At 44.6% G+C, this 21,812-nt stretch overlaps 1 protein-coding gene across 2 annotated transcripts in view; it reads left to right on the forward strand.

Annotated features, from left to right (window-relative positions):
• The window catches only part of MOB3B (MOB kinase activator 3B), a 206,345-nt gene that overhangs the window by 170,048 nt on the left and 14,485 nt on the right, over nt 1–21,812 (forward strand). Inside the window, exon 3 of one of the 2 annotated variants that reach the window (XM_022551601.3) lies at nt 1,936–2,138. The exons of the other annotated variant lie outside the window; for it this stretch is intronic. Coding sequence (XP_022407309.1) covers nt 1,936–2,138 — 203 coding nt within the window. The remainder of the gene's footprint in view (nt 1–1,935; nt 2,139–21,812) is intronic. 2 annotated transcript variants of the gene reach the window in all.

The following is a 21,812-nucleotide window of genomic DNA, read 5'->3' on the forward strand; positions in this document are numbered from 1 at the left end:
GCCAAGCTGTGCCCAAGTCTCTCCCTGGGTTCATTTGATATGTTGCCACTTTGTTTTGGAAGAAAAGCCAATATCAGTGCCGGACCCTGGGGAGGCAGATTCTTGCCTCTGCCAACTGCCAGCTGTGTTCCGTCGCTCATCCTGCCCTCGGTGTCCCAGGTGATCCCGTTACAGAGTGTCTCTCACCAGACAGCTGCCACTGGGACCCTGTGGAGGCACGGACAGCAAAACTCCAGGCTTGCTGGGGACCAGGGACATGCCCTGAGCGCAGCTCTGCAATTCTGCCAAAAGGCTGGTGGTCATGTCTGCCTTTTCCTGATAAGGGTAATTACTTGCCTTATAACAACGGCTAGATGTTCCAGATCTACAAAGCAGAGAGCGGGGCCGGGGAGGTGTCATTCCCTTTAGCAAGCGCTTACTCTGTCCTGGGCGCTGTAGGAGGGTTTTAGTCATGCTGAAACTCCTGGGCATGTAAAAAAGGCCTTGTTTTGACTCCTCCTTAACTGACAAAAAAACAAAAGTCACAGGGGTGTCACTTCTAATCCTCAGGACAATTGGCAATTTTACCTGCATCCTACATATGGAGAAACTGAAGCTTAGAGAGGGTAAATAACTTGTCTGTGGTCCTACAGCTGGAAAAGGAGCGGAATAGGAATTCAAAGCCTATTTAACTTTGGAATCCATGACGTCACTACTTAAGAACAGTGTAAAGACCAAGAGTTTAAGCAGTGTCTGAGAGGCAGAAAGGAAGTGGGCTTGGGATTCTGCTATTTGTTGCTCTGATCAAGCTGGGAGTGGTGGTCATCAGGCAGGAAATCTGGGTGATTCCTCTGCCCCCTCACCCAGTCTGTGTTATGAAAAACAACCCCCAACTCTTACCTTCCCTCAAGGAGATGAGGTGACAATAAGTATAATGCGAAGTCTCCATGAAGTTTTGTCGCATTTGCCCACCTCAGAAACAGTGTATCTCAGAAAAAGTTTGGATCCGAATTTGCAAACTGGTAGTCTGCAGGCCGAGTTATCCTAGGAAGATGTTTTGTTTTGACCTGCTGTATTTTTTCTTTTTTAAATGTCAGGTTAATTGCTATCATTTTAAAAATAGAACTCCAGGACTTCCCTGGTGGCGCAGTGGTTGAGAGTCCGCCTGCCGATGCAGGGGACACGGGTTCGTGCCCCGGTCCGGGAAGATCCCACATGCCGCGGAGCGGCTGGGCCCGTGAGCCATGGCCGCTGAGCCTGCGTGTCCGGAGCCTGTGCTCCACAACGGGAGAGGCCACAACAGTGAGAGGCCCGCCTACTGCAAAAAAAAAAAAAAAAAGAAACTCCAGCTAGTTCATATAGAACCCCAGATTTCTGAATCATCTTGCAAAACCAGATCTCGCAGCCCCGGAGCTCTGTCGCCATCTGGCCACCACTGACTGAGTTGTGCAGCGGCTACTTCCTTTGATGAGAAACGGCTTTCTAATTTGCTGCAGTCCTCACCGCTCCCTATTACTCTGTGTCAAGGAGTGCCAGCCTCCCTGGATCATCGCCCTCCTTCTACCAGTTTTCTTACATTAGAGATAAGAGGAAAAGGAACTTCCTTGGGCTCTAAAAAGTGGGAAAAGTAAAAAAGCAAGAAGGGAGAGTGCCTGTTTCTATCTAAAAATAAATATTTCTCTGCGTTTATCTGCACCAAAAAAGATATAACCAAAGAAACAAACCTGGCCCTCTTTGTTCATTTTTTTGGTCTTTTCGTGGTTGTTGGTGTTTGAATTTAACACCATTTTAGCCACTTTTTCAGATAGTGTCCAGTACAGCTGCCCACACAGAGCCAGACATCTGCAGGCTGGCCCAGAAGCCCGTGTCCAGGACTCTTCTCCAGCCTCACACGTGTGCTCGGGGCCTGCCAGAGCTTCCCCATCATGGTTTTGTTCCCTTTTTCCCTTTCTCTAGGTGTTCCCTTCCCAAAGAACTTCCTGCAGATCTGCAAGAAGATCCTGTGTCGCCTCTTCCGGGTCTTCGTCCACGTCTACATCCACCACTTCGACCGGGTCATTGTGATGGGCGCGGAGGCCCACGTCAACACCTGCTACAAACACTTCTATTACTTCGTCACTGAGATGAACCTCATAGACCGCAAGGAGCTGGAGCCCTTGGTAAGTGTCACTGTGCAGTGGCGGCACCCAGGTCACCCCAGGAGCTCAGCCACTTGTCACAGAACACTGCCTCGCCTGTGCAAACTGATGGCCAGCTCCTAACCAGAGGAGTGCAGAATTGGACAGGAGTTAGAGGTCAGCTGAAGGGCAGGAGATGCCAAGATGTGTGCGGCCCTCAAACAGAGGTCTTACATTTCTCCCTGGGATTGTCATGGTTTGGGCCAGAGGAAGTAGCTTTAATTCTCTGCTCCAAAACCAGTCACCTATTCACTTAACCCCTTAAATGGGCATCTTTGAGCTCTATGTCATCTCTTACACTGTTTTCCAAAGAAGGTAAGAAACGTTTCTTCAGTCAGTGAGTAAATATTCAGCACCTACTGGGAGGCACCTGCTAGATACACAAAGTCAAGTTAAAGTATTTTTGAGTAGTTTTTACTCCAGAGATATAGAGAGAGGTGAGCCCAAGATGAGAATACAGTATCATGGGGACTTTGCTTTTCATACTGAATCTCCTGCAATGCAGTTTTAATGGAATATATGAGAATCTAGAACACTTGGTTAAAAAAACTTTACTCTTATTGTTTAAATGAGTGGGGAGTCCTTTCATTTTCTTTATAGACTATCTTTACAGTAGGACTCAAACTGTGCTTTGGAAGTCAAGGGCCCCTAAAAACCCTACATCTTTTGTGACATATATCGTACTATGGTACCCTCATCACAGCTATCCCTAGCAACTCTATCTAGTACCGTCTTATCCAGTATAATTAGTGCTTTATCGTAAAATCATGCTTTTTTCCTGAAACAGTTAAAAGTGGCAGTTTTGCTAAATATAACTGACAGAGCAACTAAATTTCATCCAATTCCATTTGAACAATGGCCTGAGCACAGGGGCCAGACCGGTCTTTTGCTAGGCTGTCTTCCTTTCTCTTGATGTACATGTTTTTAAAATATAGGTTTTCTAAATTGTTTATGTATGGTGAGGCCAACAGATCAAGAGATGACTGCCAAAGCAGCTCTACTCAATAAAAACTAATTAAAAAAAAAGAAAAAAGGCATGACTGCCATTGAAAAGATAGTTTGTTTTACTCACAGACCCCAAGAGAAGGGGGTATACCACGGTATGAGGACCACATGGGGAAGGACGCAGACTGGTCAGGGACAACACGGGCAGGAGCCTTTCTTGTGGTTTCCCTGGGAAGGAATGGGCGAGGCAGGGTAAGAAGGCTAAACATGGACTAATTTGAGTAATTTCAGCAGGTTCTGGGGCAGGGGGGCTGCCCCCAGCTGTTTACCTGGTGCTATGGTGATCAGGCCAAAGGGATTTTAGCCCTAAGAGGCCATAGCGGAGGTGGTTGGGAAAGTGGGCTCTGGATTGGTTGGTTTGTGTTGATTGGTGAGTAAACAGCTCAAAGATGAGTTGTCTACTATCTCTAGAAATTGGTTAGCCCTGGAAGGGGCAATCCCTCCCTTTTCAGCAAGGCCCCAGATATTCAGGAATCAAAACGCAAAAACCAAAAGGCATGTTTAATACAGTAGAATGCCTGTATCTGGAAAAGAAGATGTTGGGGAATTTTATATATCACCTTTAGAGTTTCTCAACTTGAAATCTATAATTACGCTTTGAGAATACACGGCAAAAAAAACATTTTTTCTGTGTGTCACTCAAGAGTTGTGGAACAAAGCAAGACTCACTGGGCTCAAGTGAGATATATCATTGGCTAAAGCATTTATTTTCTTCATTTTCTTTCACAACCACTTTCTAGAAAGCTCTTGGCAAGAACTAAGTTGTCTCTGAATTCAGTTGGACGAGTAGTGTGGAAAGAAACTAGAACATAATCATGGTGAGGTTTTGCTCATTTGTCTTGTATAAAGGCTGTTGTGGGTAAACAGAAAAGGTTGTGCCAACAGCAAAAGGGAGTTAAAGGCCTGAAAGGAGTTGATAAAGCTAATTTCAGAAAATGTTAAGGACAGAGTGGATAGGGGCAGGTGAATGAAGAGGGTGGAGCAAGCACTCTGATCTCCAGGAGAACATGGGTCTCCTTCTGGGGAGTTTGGTTCAGTTGCTTTCAGTTGACATGTTCAGGTGGAGGGGGAACACCTTCCCTAAAGGTCCACTGGAAGGAAGAGGCTCTCCTCAGCACTCAAGTTTGGGTTTCTCTGAGTTAAAGGAGCAGAAACATCTGATGGAGAGAGCTGAATGTTAATTTCTTCTCTACGTACGGAAGCATGAAGGCCATTGTAGGACAAAGCCGAGTGTAAGTTAACAAGTAGATAAAGCCTTCCTTTGCCATCAGAGCACTCTCGGTTACAGCGGACCCTTGAACAACACGGGTTTGAACTGCACAGGTCCACTTATACGCTATATACTGCATCCAAGGTTGGTTGAATCTGTGGATGCAGACCCATAGATACGGGGGAAACTCAGTCATGGAGGGCCCAACTATAAATTATACTCGGATTGTCAATGGCATGGAGGGTCGGGGCCCCTTACCCCCACGTTGTTCAAGGGTCAACTGTATTCTCTACAACTGAAGAAGGGCCCCAGGGATTCTAACACCTGGCAGTGCCGGGAACTGACTTGAAGTCTGAGTCACAGAAAGGGCTGGAACAACCCATTTATTCTATCAAGAGATAAGAGCCTATTTTGGGGGATGGGGAACAAACTATGATTGGATTAACCAGGAATTATTAACAGTAGGTGTGAGCAAGAAGGGATATCAATTTTTTTCCCAGAAGTTTATAGTTCTTTAAATTTTCCTTGAAACAGCCTACCTTTATGTTTTGTTCATTTTAATTACAGGGAGATTAATTTCAATGCTTGTACATATTAATAACAAGTGCTTTTAATGCTTAACTATCTGAAATTATGTATTCATTTTACACAAATCAAAACCTATAAAGTAACAGAGAAAGATATTGAGAATGTTTCCGAAGAGTCATTATCTTAGCACAGTTCGATGTCCACTAAGAATATTGCACTTGTGGATTGTTACTACTGATACAGGCACTTTCAATATTGAAAGTGCTGGAATACCTAACTTCCAAGTCTACTATTGCAATGCTATAGTATTAAAATCAGTCCTGTTATATCAAATCAATACATATGTATTTGATTTGCATATATCAAGTACCCTATATATGCAAGGCAAGTTGCTCAGATGTTCTAATTGTATAAGAAGGATAAGCTTTTGAGAATTGAAAAATGCAGTCTAAAAAAATATAAAATAATGACTGTCACTCATCTTTGGTCCTTGAAGGATGATGAAAGTCAGGCATTTGGCTTCATGTTCTAGTACCTTCTTTAGAATCTAATGCAGCTAGGGGTCAGAAGGGCAGCACTTGTCAGGCCAGTTTCCTCAGCAGCTCCGGAGTCACCACACCTCCAGTGGGACATTCCCGATGTCATGCCTCGGGATTCCACAGTGTAGGATGCAGAAGCCCCACCTCATGTTTCTCTCCGCCATGTTCCCGCCATGCACAGCCATGCTCCTCAGCCGGCCCTGTTACTTTTGTCTGATGTTGCCTGAGTGCCCAACGCGCTGGTTGTGTTGAGGGTACAGCACCCCACAGGGATAGGAGATTCAGTCTCAGACAGTGCTTACCACAAGGCTCAGACTCTCTGGGTTCAAACCCTGGACCCTTCATTCACTAACTCGCAATTTCGAGCACGGTTTTTCAAAGCCTCATTTTACTCATTTGTAGAATAGGTATAATAATAGAATTGTAAAAACTAAATGGGTTAGTCACACGATAGGTGCTTAAGAAATGTTGGCTGTTAAATGAGATAACGAATGTACAGTGGCTGTCGTATAGTAAGCAGAGGTACCCTAATTCTCCCTTCCCCAGCTCCCATGGCCTTTTGCCATCTTGGGGATCCCCTAGGTAGCCTTGTAGCAGATATAGTTCATTGTATTTGTATTAGTGTCTCCCACAGGATTGTCAACTCTTTGAGGGCTGGGAGTAAACGGGACATATGCTTGTATTGCCTGTGTTGCCAAGCACCTAATAAATGCTTAGTGTGTTTTTGAATCCGGAAGAGTACTTTGAGGATGATCCCCATTCAAAGGGATTACACACTAGTCACTCCTTCTTTGGTGCCACCCTCATCTCAGAACATGCCTGCAGACCTCCACTTACCCACAGTTGGAAATAAAGCTTCATGCTATCAGATTAGCAGTAGAGATTAAAAGCAAAATAAGGTACAGAGCAGTAAAGGGGTGCATCCTCAGCCTCAGGCCTGACAGAGAAAGCTGGGACCCCAGCTCCGTCAGTTCTCTGATCCAGATTCCAACTATATCACCTAGGAGGATGTTGAATGCTCTCACACTGTGTCCTGGTGGACCAGGTGTACAGTGACCAAGCCTCCCAGATTTAGCACAAAAGAACCCCATGTCTGTCCCTGGCACACGGGGACAGTCGGTCACCCTATCAGGCCTCTGAGGGGAAATACAGCTTGGAATTCAGAAGCTGGGAAGAGGTCACCCTGGCAGCCCAGTGAGGAAGGCCAGCACGTCCATCTGTCCACAGGGTTTGCCTCATGGCTCCCGTTGGGACCTGCTGGTCAGCAGCAGCCTGGGAACCCAGAGAAATACATGATTTCATTTGGTCTCCAACAGCGAGGGGGAGGCTGGAGCATTGACAGACATAGACGTGACAAATGATCTATTTTTCATGTAAATGCAACAGCTGAAGATGACTTGAGCTCGAGCAAGTTCACAGTTGGAGAAAACGAGCCCAAATGATAATTAACAAATGGGCCAGGCCCTGATTGAATAAGCAGGCTGCTGTTGGCCCTGGGCAGCCTGGGAGTCAGCTGACAGAATGGAGCTAATCAGGATTATCATTAGCAAGCACAGAGAGCAGCAGTATTTTGTTAGCCTTTCACTAAAAACAAAAGCAGATTCAGAGGGCTGTTAGCGACACAGAAGCTGGCAAATAAAGAGCAGATGAGGGAGGAGGAAGACGAGGCGAGGCAGGGGAGGAAAGACAGGAGAGTCCTTGTTCACCCTAAGGCACCTGCTGACCCCTGGGTGACCTTGGTCCAGCAGTTTCACCTTCTCTCTCCAGGGATCCATTTCCTTATTTCTAACAATGAAAGTGATTATACCATCACCTAGCTTGTAGAGGTGCTGCCATGAAACCAAATGTTAGCACAGGGCTGTTCGGTTACCCTATAGCAGGGCACTTGGGCCATAGGAGCTCTTTAATTAAGTCAGTGTTTCTCATTAGGGGTCCACACACCAAGCTGCATCAGAATGTCCTGGAAGTGGTATTTTAAAATGTGCGTACCCGGGCCTCACCCTGGATACCCCAAATCAGAATTATTGAGGTTAGTGCCCAGTACCAAGCACCCTCGGTCTGCATCGCAAACTTCAGTGTGCATATGAATCACCTTGGCATCTCGCCAAACTGCAGATTCCGATCCGGTACCCCTGATTGCAGTGCAATTCATTTTGCTCCCAGGTGATGTCAATGTTGCTGGTTCCCAGACCACTCTCTGAGGGGCACGACTCTAGATGACAGTTACTCTCAAATTTGAAAATTACTATTGTTAGCACATCATCCCTTCTTATTCTCTAGGATGGGGGGTGGGGTCAGCTCAGTGAGGTGGGAAAGTAAAGCAAAGAAGAAAGATCTAAGGACCAGCACTGGCCAAGAGTATTCCTCAAAATGTCAGTCCCGAGTAATAGTCAGTGAAAACAAGTTTTTCTTTTCCTGATCAAATGAGTTTTCGAAATGCTACATCATCTCCACCCCTGAAGACTCACGACGGACAATCGTAGATCAAAGGCCTTGCGAAGTCATCCAGTGAAGAAACTGGTTCGGTTTTGTGTAGCGCCCCCTGCCCCCCATTTAGCTGCTGAAATCTTTTTTCTTTTGTCATCACTCATTGACATCTTATGGAGATTGTGATCTGTGGAACAAAGCGGGGACAACACTGTTCAGCTCTGTGATGTGTTTCTGGATTTTGAGTTTTCCCTCCGTGCCTCCACCCTGGCCCCAGCCGTACACTCCCCACTGCTGCATGGGGTAAGGAAGAAAGAAGCCTTGGAGAGGGAGATGGGAAGGAAGTGAGACTCCTCATACGGGAGGGCTTCACGGAAAGAAAAGTAACTCAGCCTCATTCATCTTCACTCCTCAGCCCTCCCACTTCCCTGTATGACACCCCATCACTGAGTTTTTACCATGTGGCTGTGGAAATAAACGATAGCTCCATTTCTTGAGTTCCAGGTGTTCCCTTACATTCTTCACGTAAATTGTTTCCTCTGTTCCCCACACTTATTACCTTTACTTCAAACAGGTGTGGTGGGCAGTTTCTCAACCTCCCTCGTTATTCTCGTTACTGCCATGTTATCACGCCCAAGCTTCCCCCACCCCCCCCACCCCCCAGTTTGTAGGCAGTGCCTGCTGGCTAATGACTGAGGTTCACGCACCAAATGATCTTAGGCTTCAGCACCAAAACCACTGCTTCAAAAATGGGTACTTCAGGGCCGGATGGAAGAACAACAGTTTGCAGACCAAAGACTTGGAAAGCCTTGTCTCATAAAGACCCAGCACAGCCCATCTAAGCCCAGGCATATGATGACCTTGCGTTCCTGTATGAGGTGGCCAGGTCGTGCCCACGCTTCCCTTGGAGCTGCTTGGGTGAGTGCAGTAGCCAGGATTGGCCAGATCAGGTCAGGATGGTGAAAAGAAGCAGAGCCTGTCACATGAGCCAGAGCTGCTCCCCCAAATAGCCAGCAATGAAGAGCCATTATGGGGCTTTTGAAAGGATCTTTTCTTTTGAAACACCATCTGTGCAAAGGCCTCTGGGCTGCTTCTTGTCAGGCGGGTTCTTTCACTTTCAGCCAGATGGTTCCAACATGGACCCAGGCATTGAAGAAGAAAGAGCTTCAGCCTGTGAGTCTGAAGCCTGGCAGTTTGGCCTTTACAAGGATGCTTCCACTATTATGTTACCACATTCGTTGTCTGATGCTGAGCAAGGCATTTAATATCTCTGGACCTCAGTCTTCCATATACGAACGAGATCATATCAAGAGTCCCCCCCCACCCGGCTTGACTTACTGAGACCATGATCTTTGACACGGTATGTCAACAGCCTTATTGTCTTTGGTCCAAGGTGACTTTCCTTTTTGCTTAGTGAGGTTTCATGAATTAAAGCCCACCACGCCAGCAGAGTGGGTATACCTGGCACAGAGGGTCGCTGGACTTGAGTTTGCATTCGTGGGACTTTGTCAAATGAGGTGGTGTGTGTGTGTGTGTGTGTCTGTCTCCAGCATGGCATCAGCTGGGGGTGGTTGTTCAGGGCAACTGAAACGCCCAGAGCTGAATGGGAGAGCCTGCCAGAGACCATTTTAGGAGCTTTGGCAGACATATTTTAAAGTGTCAGTTTGAAAAATAGCAAAGGAATGTGGGATTATTTTCAGTGAGCTGCATTGTGCTGCGTTAGCGGGAATGGAGCGAAGTCAGCTGCATGTCTTTGTGAGTTCTACTTATTCATCTTTTGCTGATGTCCAGTGAGCTTTTGCTTCTGGTTTGTACGATGGGAGATGGTTGGTTTTGGGGTTTTGGTTTTTGGTTTTGTTTTGTTTTTTAACTGGGTCAGGGGTGAGATGTGGTCTGCTTTATTTCAGGGCCTAAAATATAATCAATTAGAGTTGAATACGATGCCCATGGGAAAATCACAACACATAATATTAAGTAATAAAAACAAGATTGAAAACCGTATTGGAAAATCACTAATCATATGTCTGTCTATTAGTATGTCTACTAGAATCATCTAATCAAAGAGAAAGGAAATATGGCAAAAAGAGTCAAGAGTACTCTCTTGGGTGATACTTTTGTATATGTGTCTACTTGGACTTTTCAAGTTTTCTGTAACAAACATGCATCACTTTTATAATAATCAGAAAAATCAAACCTCATGCTTTAAAAGGCCTTACCAACAAAGACCAACGCTAAACATGACAAGTGGCCTGTGTGCCCAGGACCAAGGGTTTTGAGTGAGCTCTTTCCTGTCTCTGGCCATGCCCTCTCCTCCCCCTTCTCAGAGCTGTGGTGACAGAGATGCTTAAAGGAACAAGGTGGTCCACAGGTGACAGAGATGCTCAGAGGAGCAAGGTGGTCTGCAGGTGACAGAGATGGTCAGCGGAACAGGCTAGTGTTGGTGCATCCCTTTTGTGAATGTAGTTGGAGGCAGATGTGCACAATCACATGGGCTAAACAATTAAGCTTTCCCTGGATGTGGGGTGATCACTCCTGGAGTGGGGAGTTCAGCATCTTTGTAAACACTGAGGTGATGTTATCTTTATAATAGGTACACTTTTTTCATTTTGAAGCCTCTGTTTTAAGTGGGCAGATCTAAAGCACATGACGAAGTCTGTGGATCACTCACATGGAACGCATCCAGCCCTGCAGGGACAGGCTTTGTCTGGGCACCTCACTGCAGAGGGTACCATGATCTTGACTGATGGTTTTGGTTGGAGTTTCTCCCATCTAGATTCATTTACCTAACTAGATCTGAAGAGATTCTTGGTTTTTTCTAACTTCAAGTTTCAAAAGAGAATAGGAAGCATTTATTGAAAAGAGATTAACCATACCATAGAATGGTCTATATACAGTGGGTTGTTTTTTTTTTTAATAATTATTTATTTATTTTTGGCTGCGTTGGGTCTTCGTTGCCACGTGCAGGCTTTCTCTAGTTGCAGCGAGCAGGGGCTACTCTTCGTTGCAGTGCGCGAGATTCTCATTGTGGTGGCTTCTCTTGTTGCGGAGCGCGGGCTCTAGGCACGCAGGCTTCAGTAGTTGCGGCATGTGGGCTCAGTAGTTGTGGCTCACAGGCTGTAGAGCTCAGGGTCAGTAGTTGTGGCACACGGGCTTAGTTGTTCCGCGGCATGTGGGATCTTCCAGACCAGGACTTGAACCCGTGTCCCCTGCATTGGCAGGCAAATTCTTAACCACTGCGCCACCAGGGAAGCCCTATATATAATTTATTAAACATAAGCGTAAGTGTATGTACAATAACTACAAATAATTTTTAGCTGAAACTATGGTGTGGGTCTAGAGTTAATTCCAATCCCTTCTTACTAAGGCACTAGCAAAACTAAAGACCAGAAGTGACTAAGAAAAATGTTTCTGTCCTGGTCTCAGTCAGGTTCTTGTTTTATCTTTGTTCTTCTCAGAGAGGACCATTCTCTTCTCCTACCGCAGGGACCCATGCTTCATCCTCGTTTACACCACCTGTATCTCTGGATTGGTCATTCCTTTCTATGGGGGTTGATATTCTAAATCACAGCAAATTCTCAGTGTTTAGCTGCTTGGTTTAAATTTTTAAAGTACAGGATCTTAAAATATTAGTATATTTCAATAACTCTTATTATTTCTGTTCCAATTTGCTATTACATACCCCTAATTCATACATGTCAGATTATCTTCTAGTTCGGCAGGTACCCAATATGGCCGCCTGAGAACACCTAGATTTGCCAGCCACGCTCTGCCTTCTTTCTTTACCTTTGCTGAGTGGGAATGGTTTGTAGACTGCTTCTGATTTTGGTTGGAAGTGAGACATTTCTAGACCATTCAATAAATATTTATTATCTGCTAGATAATGTGCTAGAAATCGGGGTCCCTACTTTTCAAGGAATTCACTGGAAGTCTTCCTCTTACCCTGTCATTATTTCAGCAACCTCCAAAGTATTTTTCCCGGAATCTACTAGTTCTAGGGGATGTCAAAGGTATTACGTGAAAACGGGGTTTCATGGTCAAATGACTAGGGGAAACAGTGAGTTAATAAAGCTATTCCAGTTTCTTTTTTTTTTTTTTTTTTTTTTTTTTGCGGTACGCGGGCCTCTCACTGTTGTGGCCTCTCCCGTTGCGGACGGAGCACAGGCTCCGGACGCGCAGGCTCAGTGGCCATGGCTCACGGGCCCAGCCGCTCCGCAGCATGTGGGATCCTCCCGGACCGGGGCACGACCCCGTGTCCCCTGCATCGGCAGGCAGACTCTCAACTACTGCGCCACCGGGGAAGCCCTCCAATTTCTTTAGTACCCTGTCATGCATCCTAATCCCCCAAGCAAGATATAGAACATACAGATATATTTGATCAGGGAGTTCTTTCTTTCCAGAGCATTTTGTGGGTCTAAGGCTTTGAAATACCCTTTGGGAAATACTAACTAAACAGTCTTAAACAATCTACGTTCCGTATTATAAAGGCAGCCCTCTTCTAGCTACTGAGGGTCTGTTAATAAGCATTTATTGAAAACCTACTATATGTCAGACATGTGCTGAGCGCCAGTGTAAGATACATCTCCATTCTTCAAGAAGCTCCTGGTTTTAAAGAATCCATGAAACCACATTCATTAGAGCTGCACTGTCCAATACAGTAGTCACTGGTCACCTGTGCTATTTACATTTAAATTAATTAAAATTAAATAAAAACTAAAATTAGTTTCTTAATCTTACTAGTCACTTTTCAAGTGCTCGAAAGCCACGTATGTCTAGTGGGTATTGTATTGGATAGTGAGCCTCTCCATCATCATGGAATGTTCTGTCGGACACCACTGACTAAGAGGTTCCAGCCTCAAGTGTTACCTCCTACAATACTCTGTTAATACCCGGTCCCACCAATGGCTACCAGATGTGTTCAGAATTGTCCCCCTGCTGCCTCAATGAGGCATTGCCATTTAGCTCTTTAAGCGTTGATTATGGTCTGCTTCTCTTTGCTAGACCACTTCTCTCCCAGTTTACAGATGAAAAACAGATAAAACTCGAAGCTGTATGCTCAATGTTTCTCCCTAGGTCTCATGTCAGAATCTCCATCTCAGGGGCTGCTCAGTGCCTCAGGAATGCTCGTAAATTACAAATCAATTACAAATCAATTACAAATCGGTAATTACACTTTACTGTGTCTGCATTTTTGGAAATTGCTGCAGAATGTCAGTCACAGCAGGAATTAATTTATCTTCCTGAGCATTTGAATAAACGTGTGAACAGTCAGTATGGCTTGATGCCCATATATAAATAAGCCTGCCAAATTTTGTCTGCTATGTGTGGTCTAGACTAGTTCAAATTTCCCGGCAGACAAGAGTAGATTCTTTGTCAAATGAGTATTAGCTTGGGATTTGAATTCAGGAAGGTTTTATTTACTGAAATATAACAATATATCTTCTCTCACCACTCACCAGTCTTACCACAATAAGAGCATGAGGATAAGGTTATAAGCAGTCCTTATCCTAAGGACTTCTGTAGTCACTGTGTGGTCTTCAGGACACCTCTTACCATGAGATAATTTTGTGCATAAAGGTTAGCTATCCAAGCCACCAACAAGGCCAGTTAGGCCATAATGTCAAACTAGAACACGGTAGTAATCAGTATGAGTTTCATGAGGTTAGTGCTAGTAGATTCCTACTGTGTTGTGAATCTGAGTGTAACTGGACCAGTAATTTAGAATAAATGCATACAGGTAGATCTGGATGAAAAGAGAGACGCAGATGACTTCAAAAGGGAGCTTCCTAGAGTCCCCTGAAAGAGCCATGTCCCTTCACCTCCAGGCTACAAGTACATGCCAGTCTCTCGGCCTCCACATCTCCTAAGTCCTGCTCGTCCTGCAAGCCTCCTCTCCCTCAGAGATGATGTCCCTTCACTATTCACCACGTTAGGTCCCTGCCAGTTGCTCCCAGAGCTCCCTGACCCCAAAGAGGGCAACCACGATGGAAGCTACAGTATCTCTAAGGCTTAGTGTCAAAAGTGACAAACCACCCTTCCACCACTTGCCGTTCATCAGAAGTGAGTCACTAAGTCCAGCCCACCCTGAAAGGGGAAGAAAATTAAGGTTTCTCTCTCTTGAAAAGAGGAATATCTAAGAATTTATGGGACTTCCCTGGTGACGCAGTGGTTAAGAATCTGCCTGCCAATGCAAGGAACACGGGTTCCAGGCCTGGTCCGGGAAGATACCACATGCCACGGAGCAACTAAGCCTGTGCGCCACAACTACTGAGCCTGCACTCTAGAGCCTGCGAGCCACAACTACTGAGCCTGCGTACCTAGAGCGCATGCTCTGCAACACAAGAAGCCACCGCAATGAGAAGCCCGCACACCACAACAAAGAGTAGCCCCTGCTCACCACAACTAGAGAAAGCCTGCGTGCAGCAACGAAGACCCAACGCAGCCAATAAATTTATTTATTTATTTAAAAAAGAAAAGAATTTGTGGGCATACTACTATGTATAAAATAGATAACCAATGAGAACCTACTGTATAGCACAGGGAACTCTACTCAGTGCTCTGTGGTGACCTAAATGGGTAGGAAATCTAAAAAACAGGGAATATATATACATATAGCTGATTCACTTTTCTGTGCAGCAGAAACTAACACAACAGTGTAAAGCAAGTATACTCCAATAAAAATTTTTTTTAAAATGGACATATTTTTAAACCACCACAGAGACCAACATTTTTTTAAACTGGTGATGTTTGTCTTTGACCCTTGAGTTTATTTCCCTTTCTTCTCTCATTTCCCACATCCTGCAGCTCAGGACTGCCACCTCCCCCACATGCTCCTTCCTCCAGACATCACCTGCCCAGGTGAAAACTCCCCTTACTTCAGTGTGGTCACTTCCTCCTCGCCTTCCTGGCCAAGCTCCTTGAAGAAGGCGATCTAGCCAATGGTCTTTACTTTCATTTATCTTTGGCTGCATTGGGTCTTCGTTGCTGCGCACAGGCTTCCTCTAGTTGCGGCGAGCGGGGGCTACTCTTCGTTGCGGTGCGCGGGCTTCTCATTGTGGTGGCTTCTCTTGTTGCAGAGCACGGGCTCTAGGCGCGCAGGCTTCAGTAGTTGTGGCATGCAGGCTCGGTAGTTGTGGCTTGCAGGCTTTAGAGCACAGGCTCAGTAGTTGTGGCGCACGGGCTTAGTTGCTCCGCGGCATGTGGGATCTTCCCGGACCAGGGGTCGAACCCGTGTCCCTTGCATTGGCAGGTGGATACTTAACCACTGCGCCACCAGGGAAGCCCATGGTCTTTACTTTCTCACTTCCCTTTCAATTTGTTCTGGAAACCTGCTCTTTCTCCGGAAGTAGTACCCAGAAGCCCTATGCACTTATTTTTGAAACAGAGAAGAAACAACAATATAATTCACTAATAATTCATGCTATGGATGAATCTTAAAAACATTGCGCTGAGCAAAAGAAACCCGGCATAAAGTACATACATACTGTTTGATGCCATTTATATCAGATTCTAGAACAGTCTAAACTAATCCAGTGTTAGAAAGCAGATCATTGGTTGCCTGGGCCAAGGGTGGGGTTGGGAGATTGACCGCAAAGGAGTAAAGAGGGAATTTTCTTGGAGGTGGTAGAAATATTACGTATCTTAATTGAGGTGGTACCTGGAAGCATATATCCATCAAAACTCATCAAACTGTGCATTTAAATAAAGCATTTTATTAAAAACCAAATATACCTTGATAAACTTTAAAGTATGCTTGGTAAATGCATCCGCAACATATTTTAAAAGCAACTTCAGTATTTGTGAGAGCAATGTTTTGACAGGTCTTTGCTGAAAACTTTTGTCTTCCTGCTGCCTGAGTGGTTAAAGAGACAAACAGAAGGGAAAAGTAGCAACTTATCTCTAAGGGCCAATTAGAATATCGGCAATTTTCAGTTGGTTGTAATAACGGAAGTGATTCATGTCAGGGAGACAGGAGGCTCTCCCTCCCCTCTGGCAATCAGTTGTGAATGATTATAAACCACTCTGCCCTACAACCCTGGGGCAGGGTGGGGGGAAGGTGGATTTCAGAAAGCACCTCAATTCTCAGGCCCCACCTCAGACCTATTAAATCAGAATCTCCAAGGGTAGGGCCCAAGCAGAGTAGAGCTCTCCCGATGGCTCTCGGTGACACCGTGGCTGAGCCCCAGTGAGATGGAGTATGGTGCTTCTGAAAAATTTGTTTTTTGCACAAGAACATCTGGGAAGCTCGTGGAGGATGTAAATGCATGGATTCTACTACTGGAAATTCTGATTGAGTAATTCTTCTTGGGGGTCATGAATTTGCATTTTTTTTTAATAAGCTTCCAGGTAGTTCTGATGCAAGTGGCCCAGGCATCACACTTTGAAACTAACATTATCTGTTCCCAGATTTCTGGGCAGAATTGGAGTTCAACAAGATGCCTTGGCTGAAAAGTGGCTCCTTCATCTTGGGTTTTTTAGATGGCATCTAGCCCTACTACTTTTGTTTACTTAAGTCAGGCTTACTTATCCCCACCCCATTCCTTCCCCCAGAATCAACCCCACACCCAGCACCCTGTCTAGACCATAATGGCATTTTTGTCACCCCGCACTGGCAGCAATCATCACCATACCCTAGAAGCCTACCCCTCCAGACTTCACCTCTTCAGCCTGGCACCTCACCCGTGTTAGAGCCCCCATCACACAAGCCTTAGTGCTCCTAGGGTCCTGTGCTCCAGGCACATGGCTAGGTGCTGGGGATACAGTCACAGGTCAGTCTTGGTCTCAAAGCTGCCACACTGCTCTCATTAATGGCTTCGGTGTAAGACTGCATTTGAAGAAATGGTTTCTGCTGCTAAAAAAAGTTGTTAATCCACTGGATTAGGGAAGGCTTAGCTTTCCTTCCAGTTCTGACACATTGTGGATCCAGAATGACATAGATTGTCACTGCCCTTCCCTTTACTTCATTTATTTCTAATAGTATAATTATTTTAAAACAGATTTATGATAGTGATTTATGTCTATGTCTTATGAAAGTATTCCAGCATAGAAGAATGCTGTAATGGTCTGTAATAACTATATACTTTTAAAATTTGGTATGTTCAGCTTCTGAAGGTATAATAATAGGGAAATATTTTGGGTAAAGCTATGACCCAGGTGCTGTAGGAGATATGTTTATATATTACCTCGTTTAATCTGCACACAGTCCTATGAGATAAATACTGTTTTTATCTCCACTCAAGAGAGAAGGAACGTCAGGCAAGGAGGTGAAGCAACTTGTCCAATGTCACACAGGTCTGGGGAGGCAGGGGTTGAACATATGCAGTCTGACTTCCAATCCCAGACACAGCCTCTGCTGAGGAAATCCATTCGAGGTGGATTTTTGCTTAAGGAGGTCTCACTAACTCAAATGGGTTCTGATGATCTGCAGCAGCGGGATGATTCCCAAGCTTCTGTCCATCTTTCAACAGCATCCAGCTGTGAGACCAATGTCACGTTACCTCAACTCTCTGAGCCCGAGGAACGTGCTTTGCTGAATGACTCAAATGAGATGACAGTGCATGAAGAGCTGGTGTGAGTGTTGGCGCAGCTCAAAAGACACCACCCTTGCCTCAGGAAGTTTAATATCTCTAGATGACCCAAACCCAAAGCCTTCAGAGGCCAGGCAGGTAGCAAAGATGAGTTAACAAGCAGGTAGTGAGAAAAAGCAAGTTGTGGGAGGAGCCACCATGCAACGCCAGCTAATGGTTTCCCTGGAGAGTACGGGGTATGTGGAGGGTAAAAAGCCAGTGTTTCCAAATCAAAAGAACCTAGTGAACTTGCCAGGATTTTATTTATTTATTTATTTATTTATTTATTTATTTATGGCTGTGTTGGGTCTTGTTGCTGCACATGGGCTTTCTCTAGTAGCGGCGAGTGGGGGCTACTCTTCATTGAGGCGTGCAGGCTTCTCATTGCGGTGGCTTCTCTTGTTGCGGAGCACGGGCTCTAAGCGTCTGGGCTTCAGTAGTTGTGGCTCACGAGCTCAGTAGTTGTGGTTCGTGGGCTCTAGAACGCAAGCTCAGTAGTTTCGGCACGTGGGCTTAGTTGCTCCATGGCATGTGGGATATTCCCGGACCAGGGCTCGAACCCGTGTCCCCTGCATTGGCAGGCGGATTCTTAACCACTGTGCCACGAGGGAAGTCCCTCACCAGGATTTTAAACGGTGGCAACTGATTCAAACAGTTCTTGTATTTTATTTTATTTATTTATTTATTTTGCGGTACGCGGGCCTCTCACTGTTGTGGCCTCTCCCGTTGCGGAGCAACAGGCTCCGGACGCACAGGCTCAGCGGCCATGGCTCACGGGCCCAGCCGCTCCGCGGCGTGTGGGATCCCCCTGGACCGGGGCATGAACCCATGTCCCCTGCATCGGCAGGCGGACCCTCAACCACTGCGCCACCAGGGAAGCCCCTATTTTATTTATTTTTATATCTACAGACCTAACAAGCTCTTTCTAGGAGTGCCATTTGCCTAGGCGCCATCCTTTTGCCTTCCTGCCTTATATAGATTCTGCAGTGGGCAGGAGGGGTCTGGCCCATTACAACCTGGCCACACATCGGCGGTATCTGCGCTTACAGAGTTATTTTTAGAGTTTTCCCTTATCTTGAAAGCCCAGCACTTCCAACCATAGGAAGTGAAGCATCAGTGCGTGCGTGTGTGTGCATGCGTGTGTGTGTGCATGCATGTGTGTGTGTGTGTGTGTGTGTGTGTGTTGGGGGATGTACAGGGTTTGTCTGAAGCAGATGAGACAGTGGGCATTTGACTGAGTTGGTGTCAGCATGACACCATGCTGCTCCGAGCTCCATCACCATGGCTGGTTTGCAGCAACTGCACTGCAGCAGGCACCAAGGACACAGAGCACATCTGTCCCTTTGTCACTGGCTTCACTTGACGTGACCAGTGTCATCTCCAGTTGGCATTTAGCTCATTGACTCTGTCGCTGCCAGGCCCGGGCCGTAAGCGGCTATCGTTATTGTATGTGCTTACTCCAGACAGTAGAGCCTTCAGAAACTCCGCCATACATCACCTCAGCTCGGGGAACCGGCAGAAAGTCCCACAGTACTCACAGCACACACTCAAAGGATTTTATCTTATTAATCTTTGAAAAACATTGGCAAATGCACAGGAGTCAAATACGAAGTTTGCCCACATCTAACATAGGCTGGTTTTAGTTTTACGACCTAATGATTGAAGAGGAAGACTTTTTTATTAAGGTTGGCACTCCTACTCAGATCTCAATTCCATTTTTAGGATAAGGTTTCTGTTGTGGTTTGCTGTTTTTCTGGAGCTCACTCTCTCCCTGGCGGGGTACAACAGCCTTTGTACATACACAACAGGAGAATCTTAATAGGTGTTCACTGGGTGTGGTTTCTTTCCTTTGGTGTCACTGGTGAAAGATGTTAGAGCTCTAAGAGGTTCCCAGACATAGTTACTCCTTATTCTGATATCTGTTTCTGGTGCAAGGGTGCTTGGTATTTTGCATTAATAGATTGAGATTATTCTATATAGAAGGACTCTTGAAAATATTTTGATTTCCAATATTGATAGCAATAACAGAGGGAATATAATTAATTGGACATAAATGTTTTCTTTTTTTTAGTTTATTTTTTATTGAAGTATAGTTGATTTTCAATGTTGTGTTAGCTCCTGGTGTACAGCAAAGTGATTCAGTTATATATATATATATAATATATGTATATTATATATATTGATATATTCTTTTCCATTATGGTTTATTGCAGGATATTAAATATAGTTCCCTGTGCTATACAGTAGGACCTTGTTGTTTATCTATTTTATATATAGTGATTTGTATCTGCTAATCCCAAACTCCTAATTTATACCCCTCCCCCCCTTCCCCTTGGGTAACCATAAGTTTGTTTTCTATATCTGTGTGTCTGTTTCTGTTTCGTAAATAAGTTCATTTGTGGCATATTTTAGATCCCACATATAAGTGATATTATATGGTATTTGTCTTTCTCTGTCCGGCTTACTTCACTTAGTATGACAATCTCTAGGTCCATCCATGTTGCTGCAAATGGCATTATTTCATTCTTTTTTATGGCTGAGTAGTATTCCAGTGTGTGTGTGTGTGTGTGTGTGTGTGTGTGTGTGTATACCACATCTTCTTTATTCAGTGATCTGTTGATGAACACTTAGCTTGCTTCCACATCTTGGCTATTGTAAGTAGTACTGCTATTAACACTGGGGTGCATGTATCCTTTCAAATTATAGTTTTCTCCACATATATGCCCAAGAGTTGGGTTGCTGGATATGGCAACTCTATTTTTAGTTTTTTGAGGACCCGCCATACTGTTTTCCATAGTGGCTGTACCAATTTATCTTCCTACCAACAGTGTAGGAGGGTTCCCTTTTCTCCACAGCCTCTGCAGCATTTATTGTTTGTAGATTTCTTGATGATGGCCATTCTGACTGGTGTGAAGTGGTACCTCACTGTAGTTTTGCTTTGCATTTCTCTAATAACTAATGATGTTGAGCGTCTTTTGACATGAATGTTTTCTTGAAAGCACACACACACAAGCGTAAGTGTGCAATCACACACACAAACACACAATAATGCTCATTTTTTCCTGAAAAAGCTTCAAATCTTTCAAAACCCCTTCCCTGGGGATTTTTTATTTTCCATTTTCTTAATGGAATTGTCTATAAAAATCTTCCTTGAAGCTTTTGAAATTGTTTTTTTTCTAAAACTGATATCTGTGGGGTCTTTTTTGTTGTTGTTTGGTTGGTTTTACTTTAAATTATGGTAAAAAACACATGATATAAAGTTTACCATCGTAACTGTCTTCGAGTGTATAGTTCATGGGCATTAAGTAACCCACTTTGTTGTGCGACCCTCACCACCGTCCATCTCCAGAAATCTTCATCCTGATAGGTATGGTTTTTCATTTTTGTTTTATTTTATTTTGTTTTCACATATAAGCCAGGTCTTTAGGATGTGCAATAGAGGCCAGAAAGGGGAACAAAAAGTATGCAAAGGAAGAAGATATCTGCTTTCATTTCTCCTCAGCTGAAGCAGTGGTACTACCTACCACCTTTCAATACATTGGGCAACTTCCTCTTATACTGAGAGCAAAACACATTGGGAGAACAATAGCACATCATGACCTCTGTTGCTAAAATGTCTACAATTGCAGCTTCATAATCAAATATCAAGACCAAGTGAGGAAGGAGGCCTAACAAGTAAAAATTACTTTATTCCTATAAAGCACATTCCCTTTATGTAAAATTCATGTTGTTTTCATGGTTCATTAATTGGGAATCTGAGAATAAGAAAAAAAGCCCTTTTCCTCCTCTCATACGCTGAAAGCCATCGAAGTTTAGTTATCAAGGAGGCAGGCACGTGCAGAGTTTACTCCATTCTTATCTCACGTGCGTTTTCTTTTTTTTTTAATTTTTATTGGAGTATAGTTGATTTACAATGTTGTGTTACTTTCTACTGTACAGCAAAGTGAATCAGTTATGCATATACATATATCCACTCTTTCTTAGATTCTTTTCCCATATAGGTCATTATGGAGGATTGAGGAGAGTTCCCTGTGTTACACGGTAGGTCCTTATTAGTGACCTATTTTATATATAGTCTTACTGATGCAGCATCACTGCTGTCCCAGGATAGGAGAGATATTTATGACCAGGTCGATTTTGGAAAGGCAGCTGGGGGACCATTTATAACCACGTGGGCTTTAAAACAATAGAGTCCCATTGCTCGAGGTACCCATGGGGTACAGACCAATGCTAGCAAACTTTTTCTGAAAAGATCCAGATATTGAGTGTTTTGGCCTGTGGGCCACATCTACTCAGCTCCGCCATTGACATGGGAAAGCAGCCCTGGACAACACATAAACAGAGGGTGTCACTGGGTTCCAACTTCACCTTTATTGATGAGGAT

The sequence above is a fragment of the Delphinapterus leucas genome, chromosome 6 (genome assembly GCF_059928025.1).
Source record: "Delphinapterus leucas isolate spDelLeu-1000000601 "Yukka" chromosome 6, BTC_Dleu_Yukka2, whole genome shotgun sequence".
Taxonomy (NCBI): domain Eukaryota; kingdom Metazoa; phylum Chordata; class Mammalia; order Artiodactyla; family Monodontidae; genus Delphinapterus; species Delphinapterus leucas.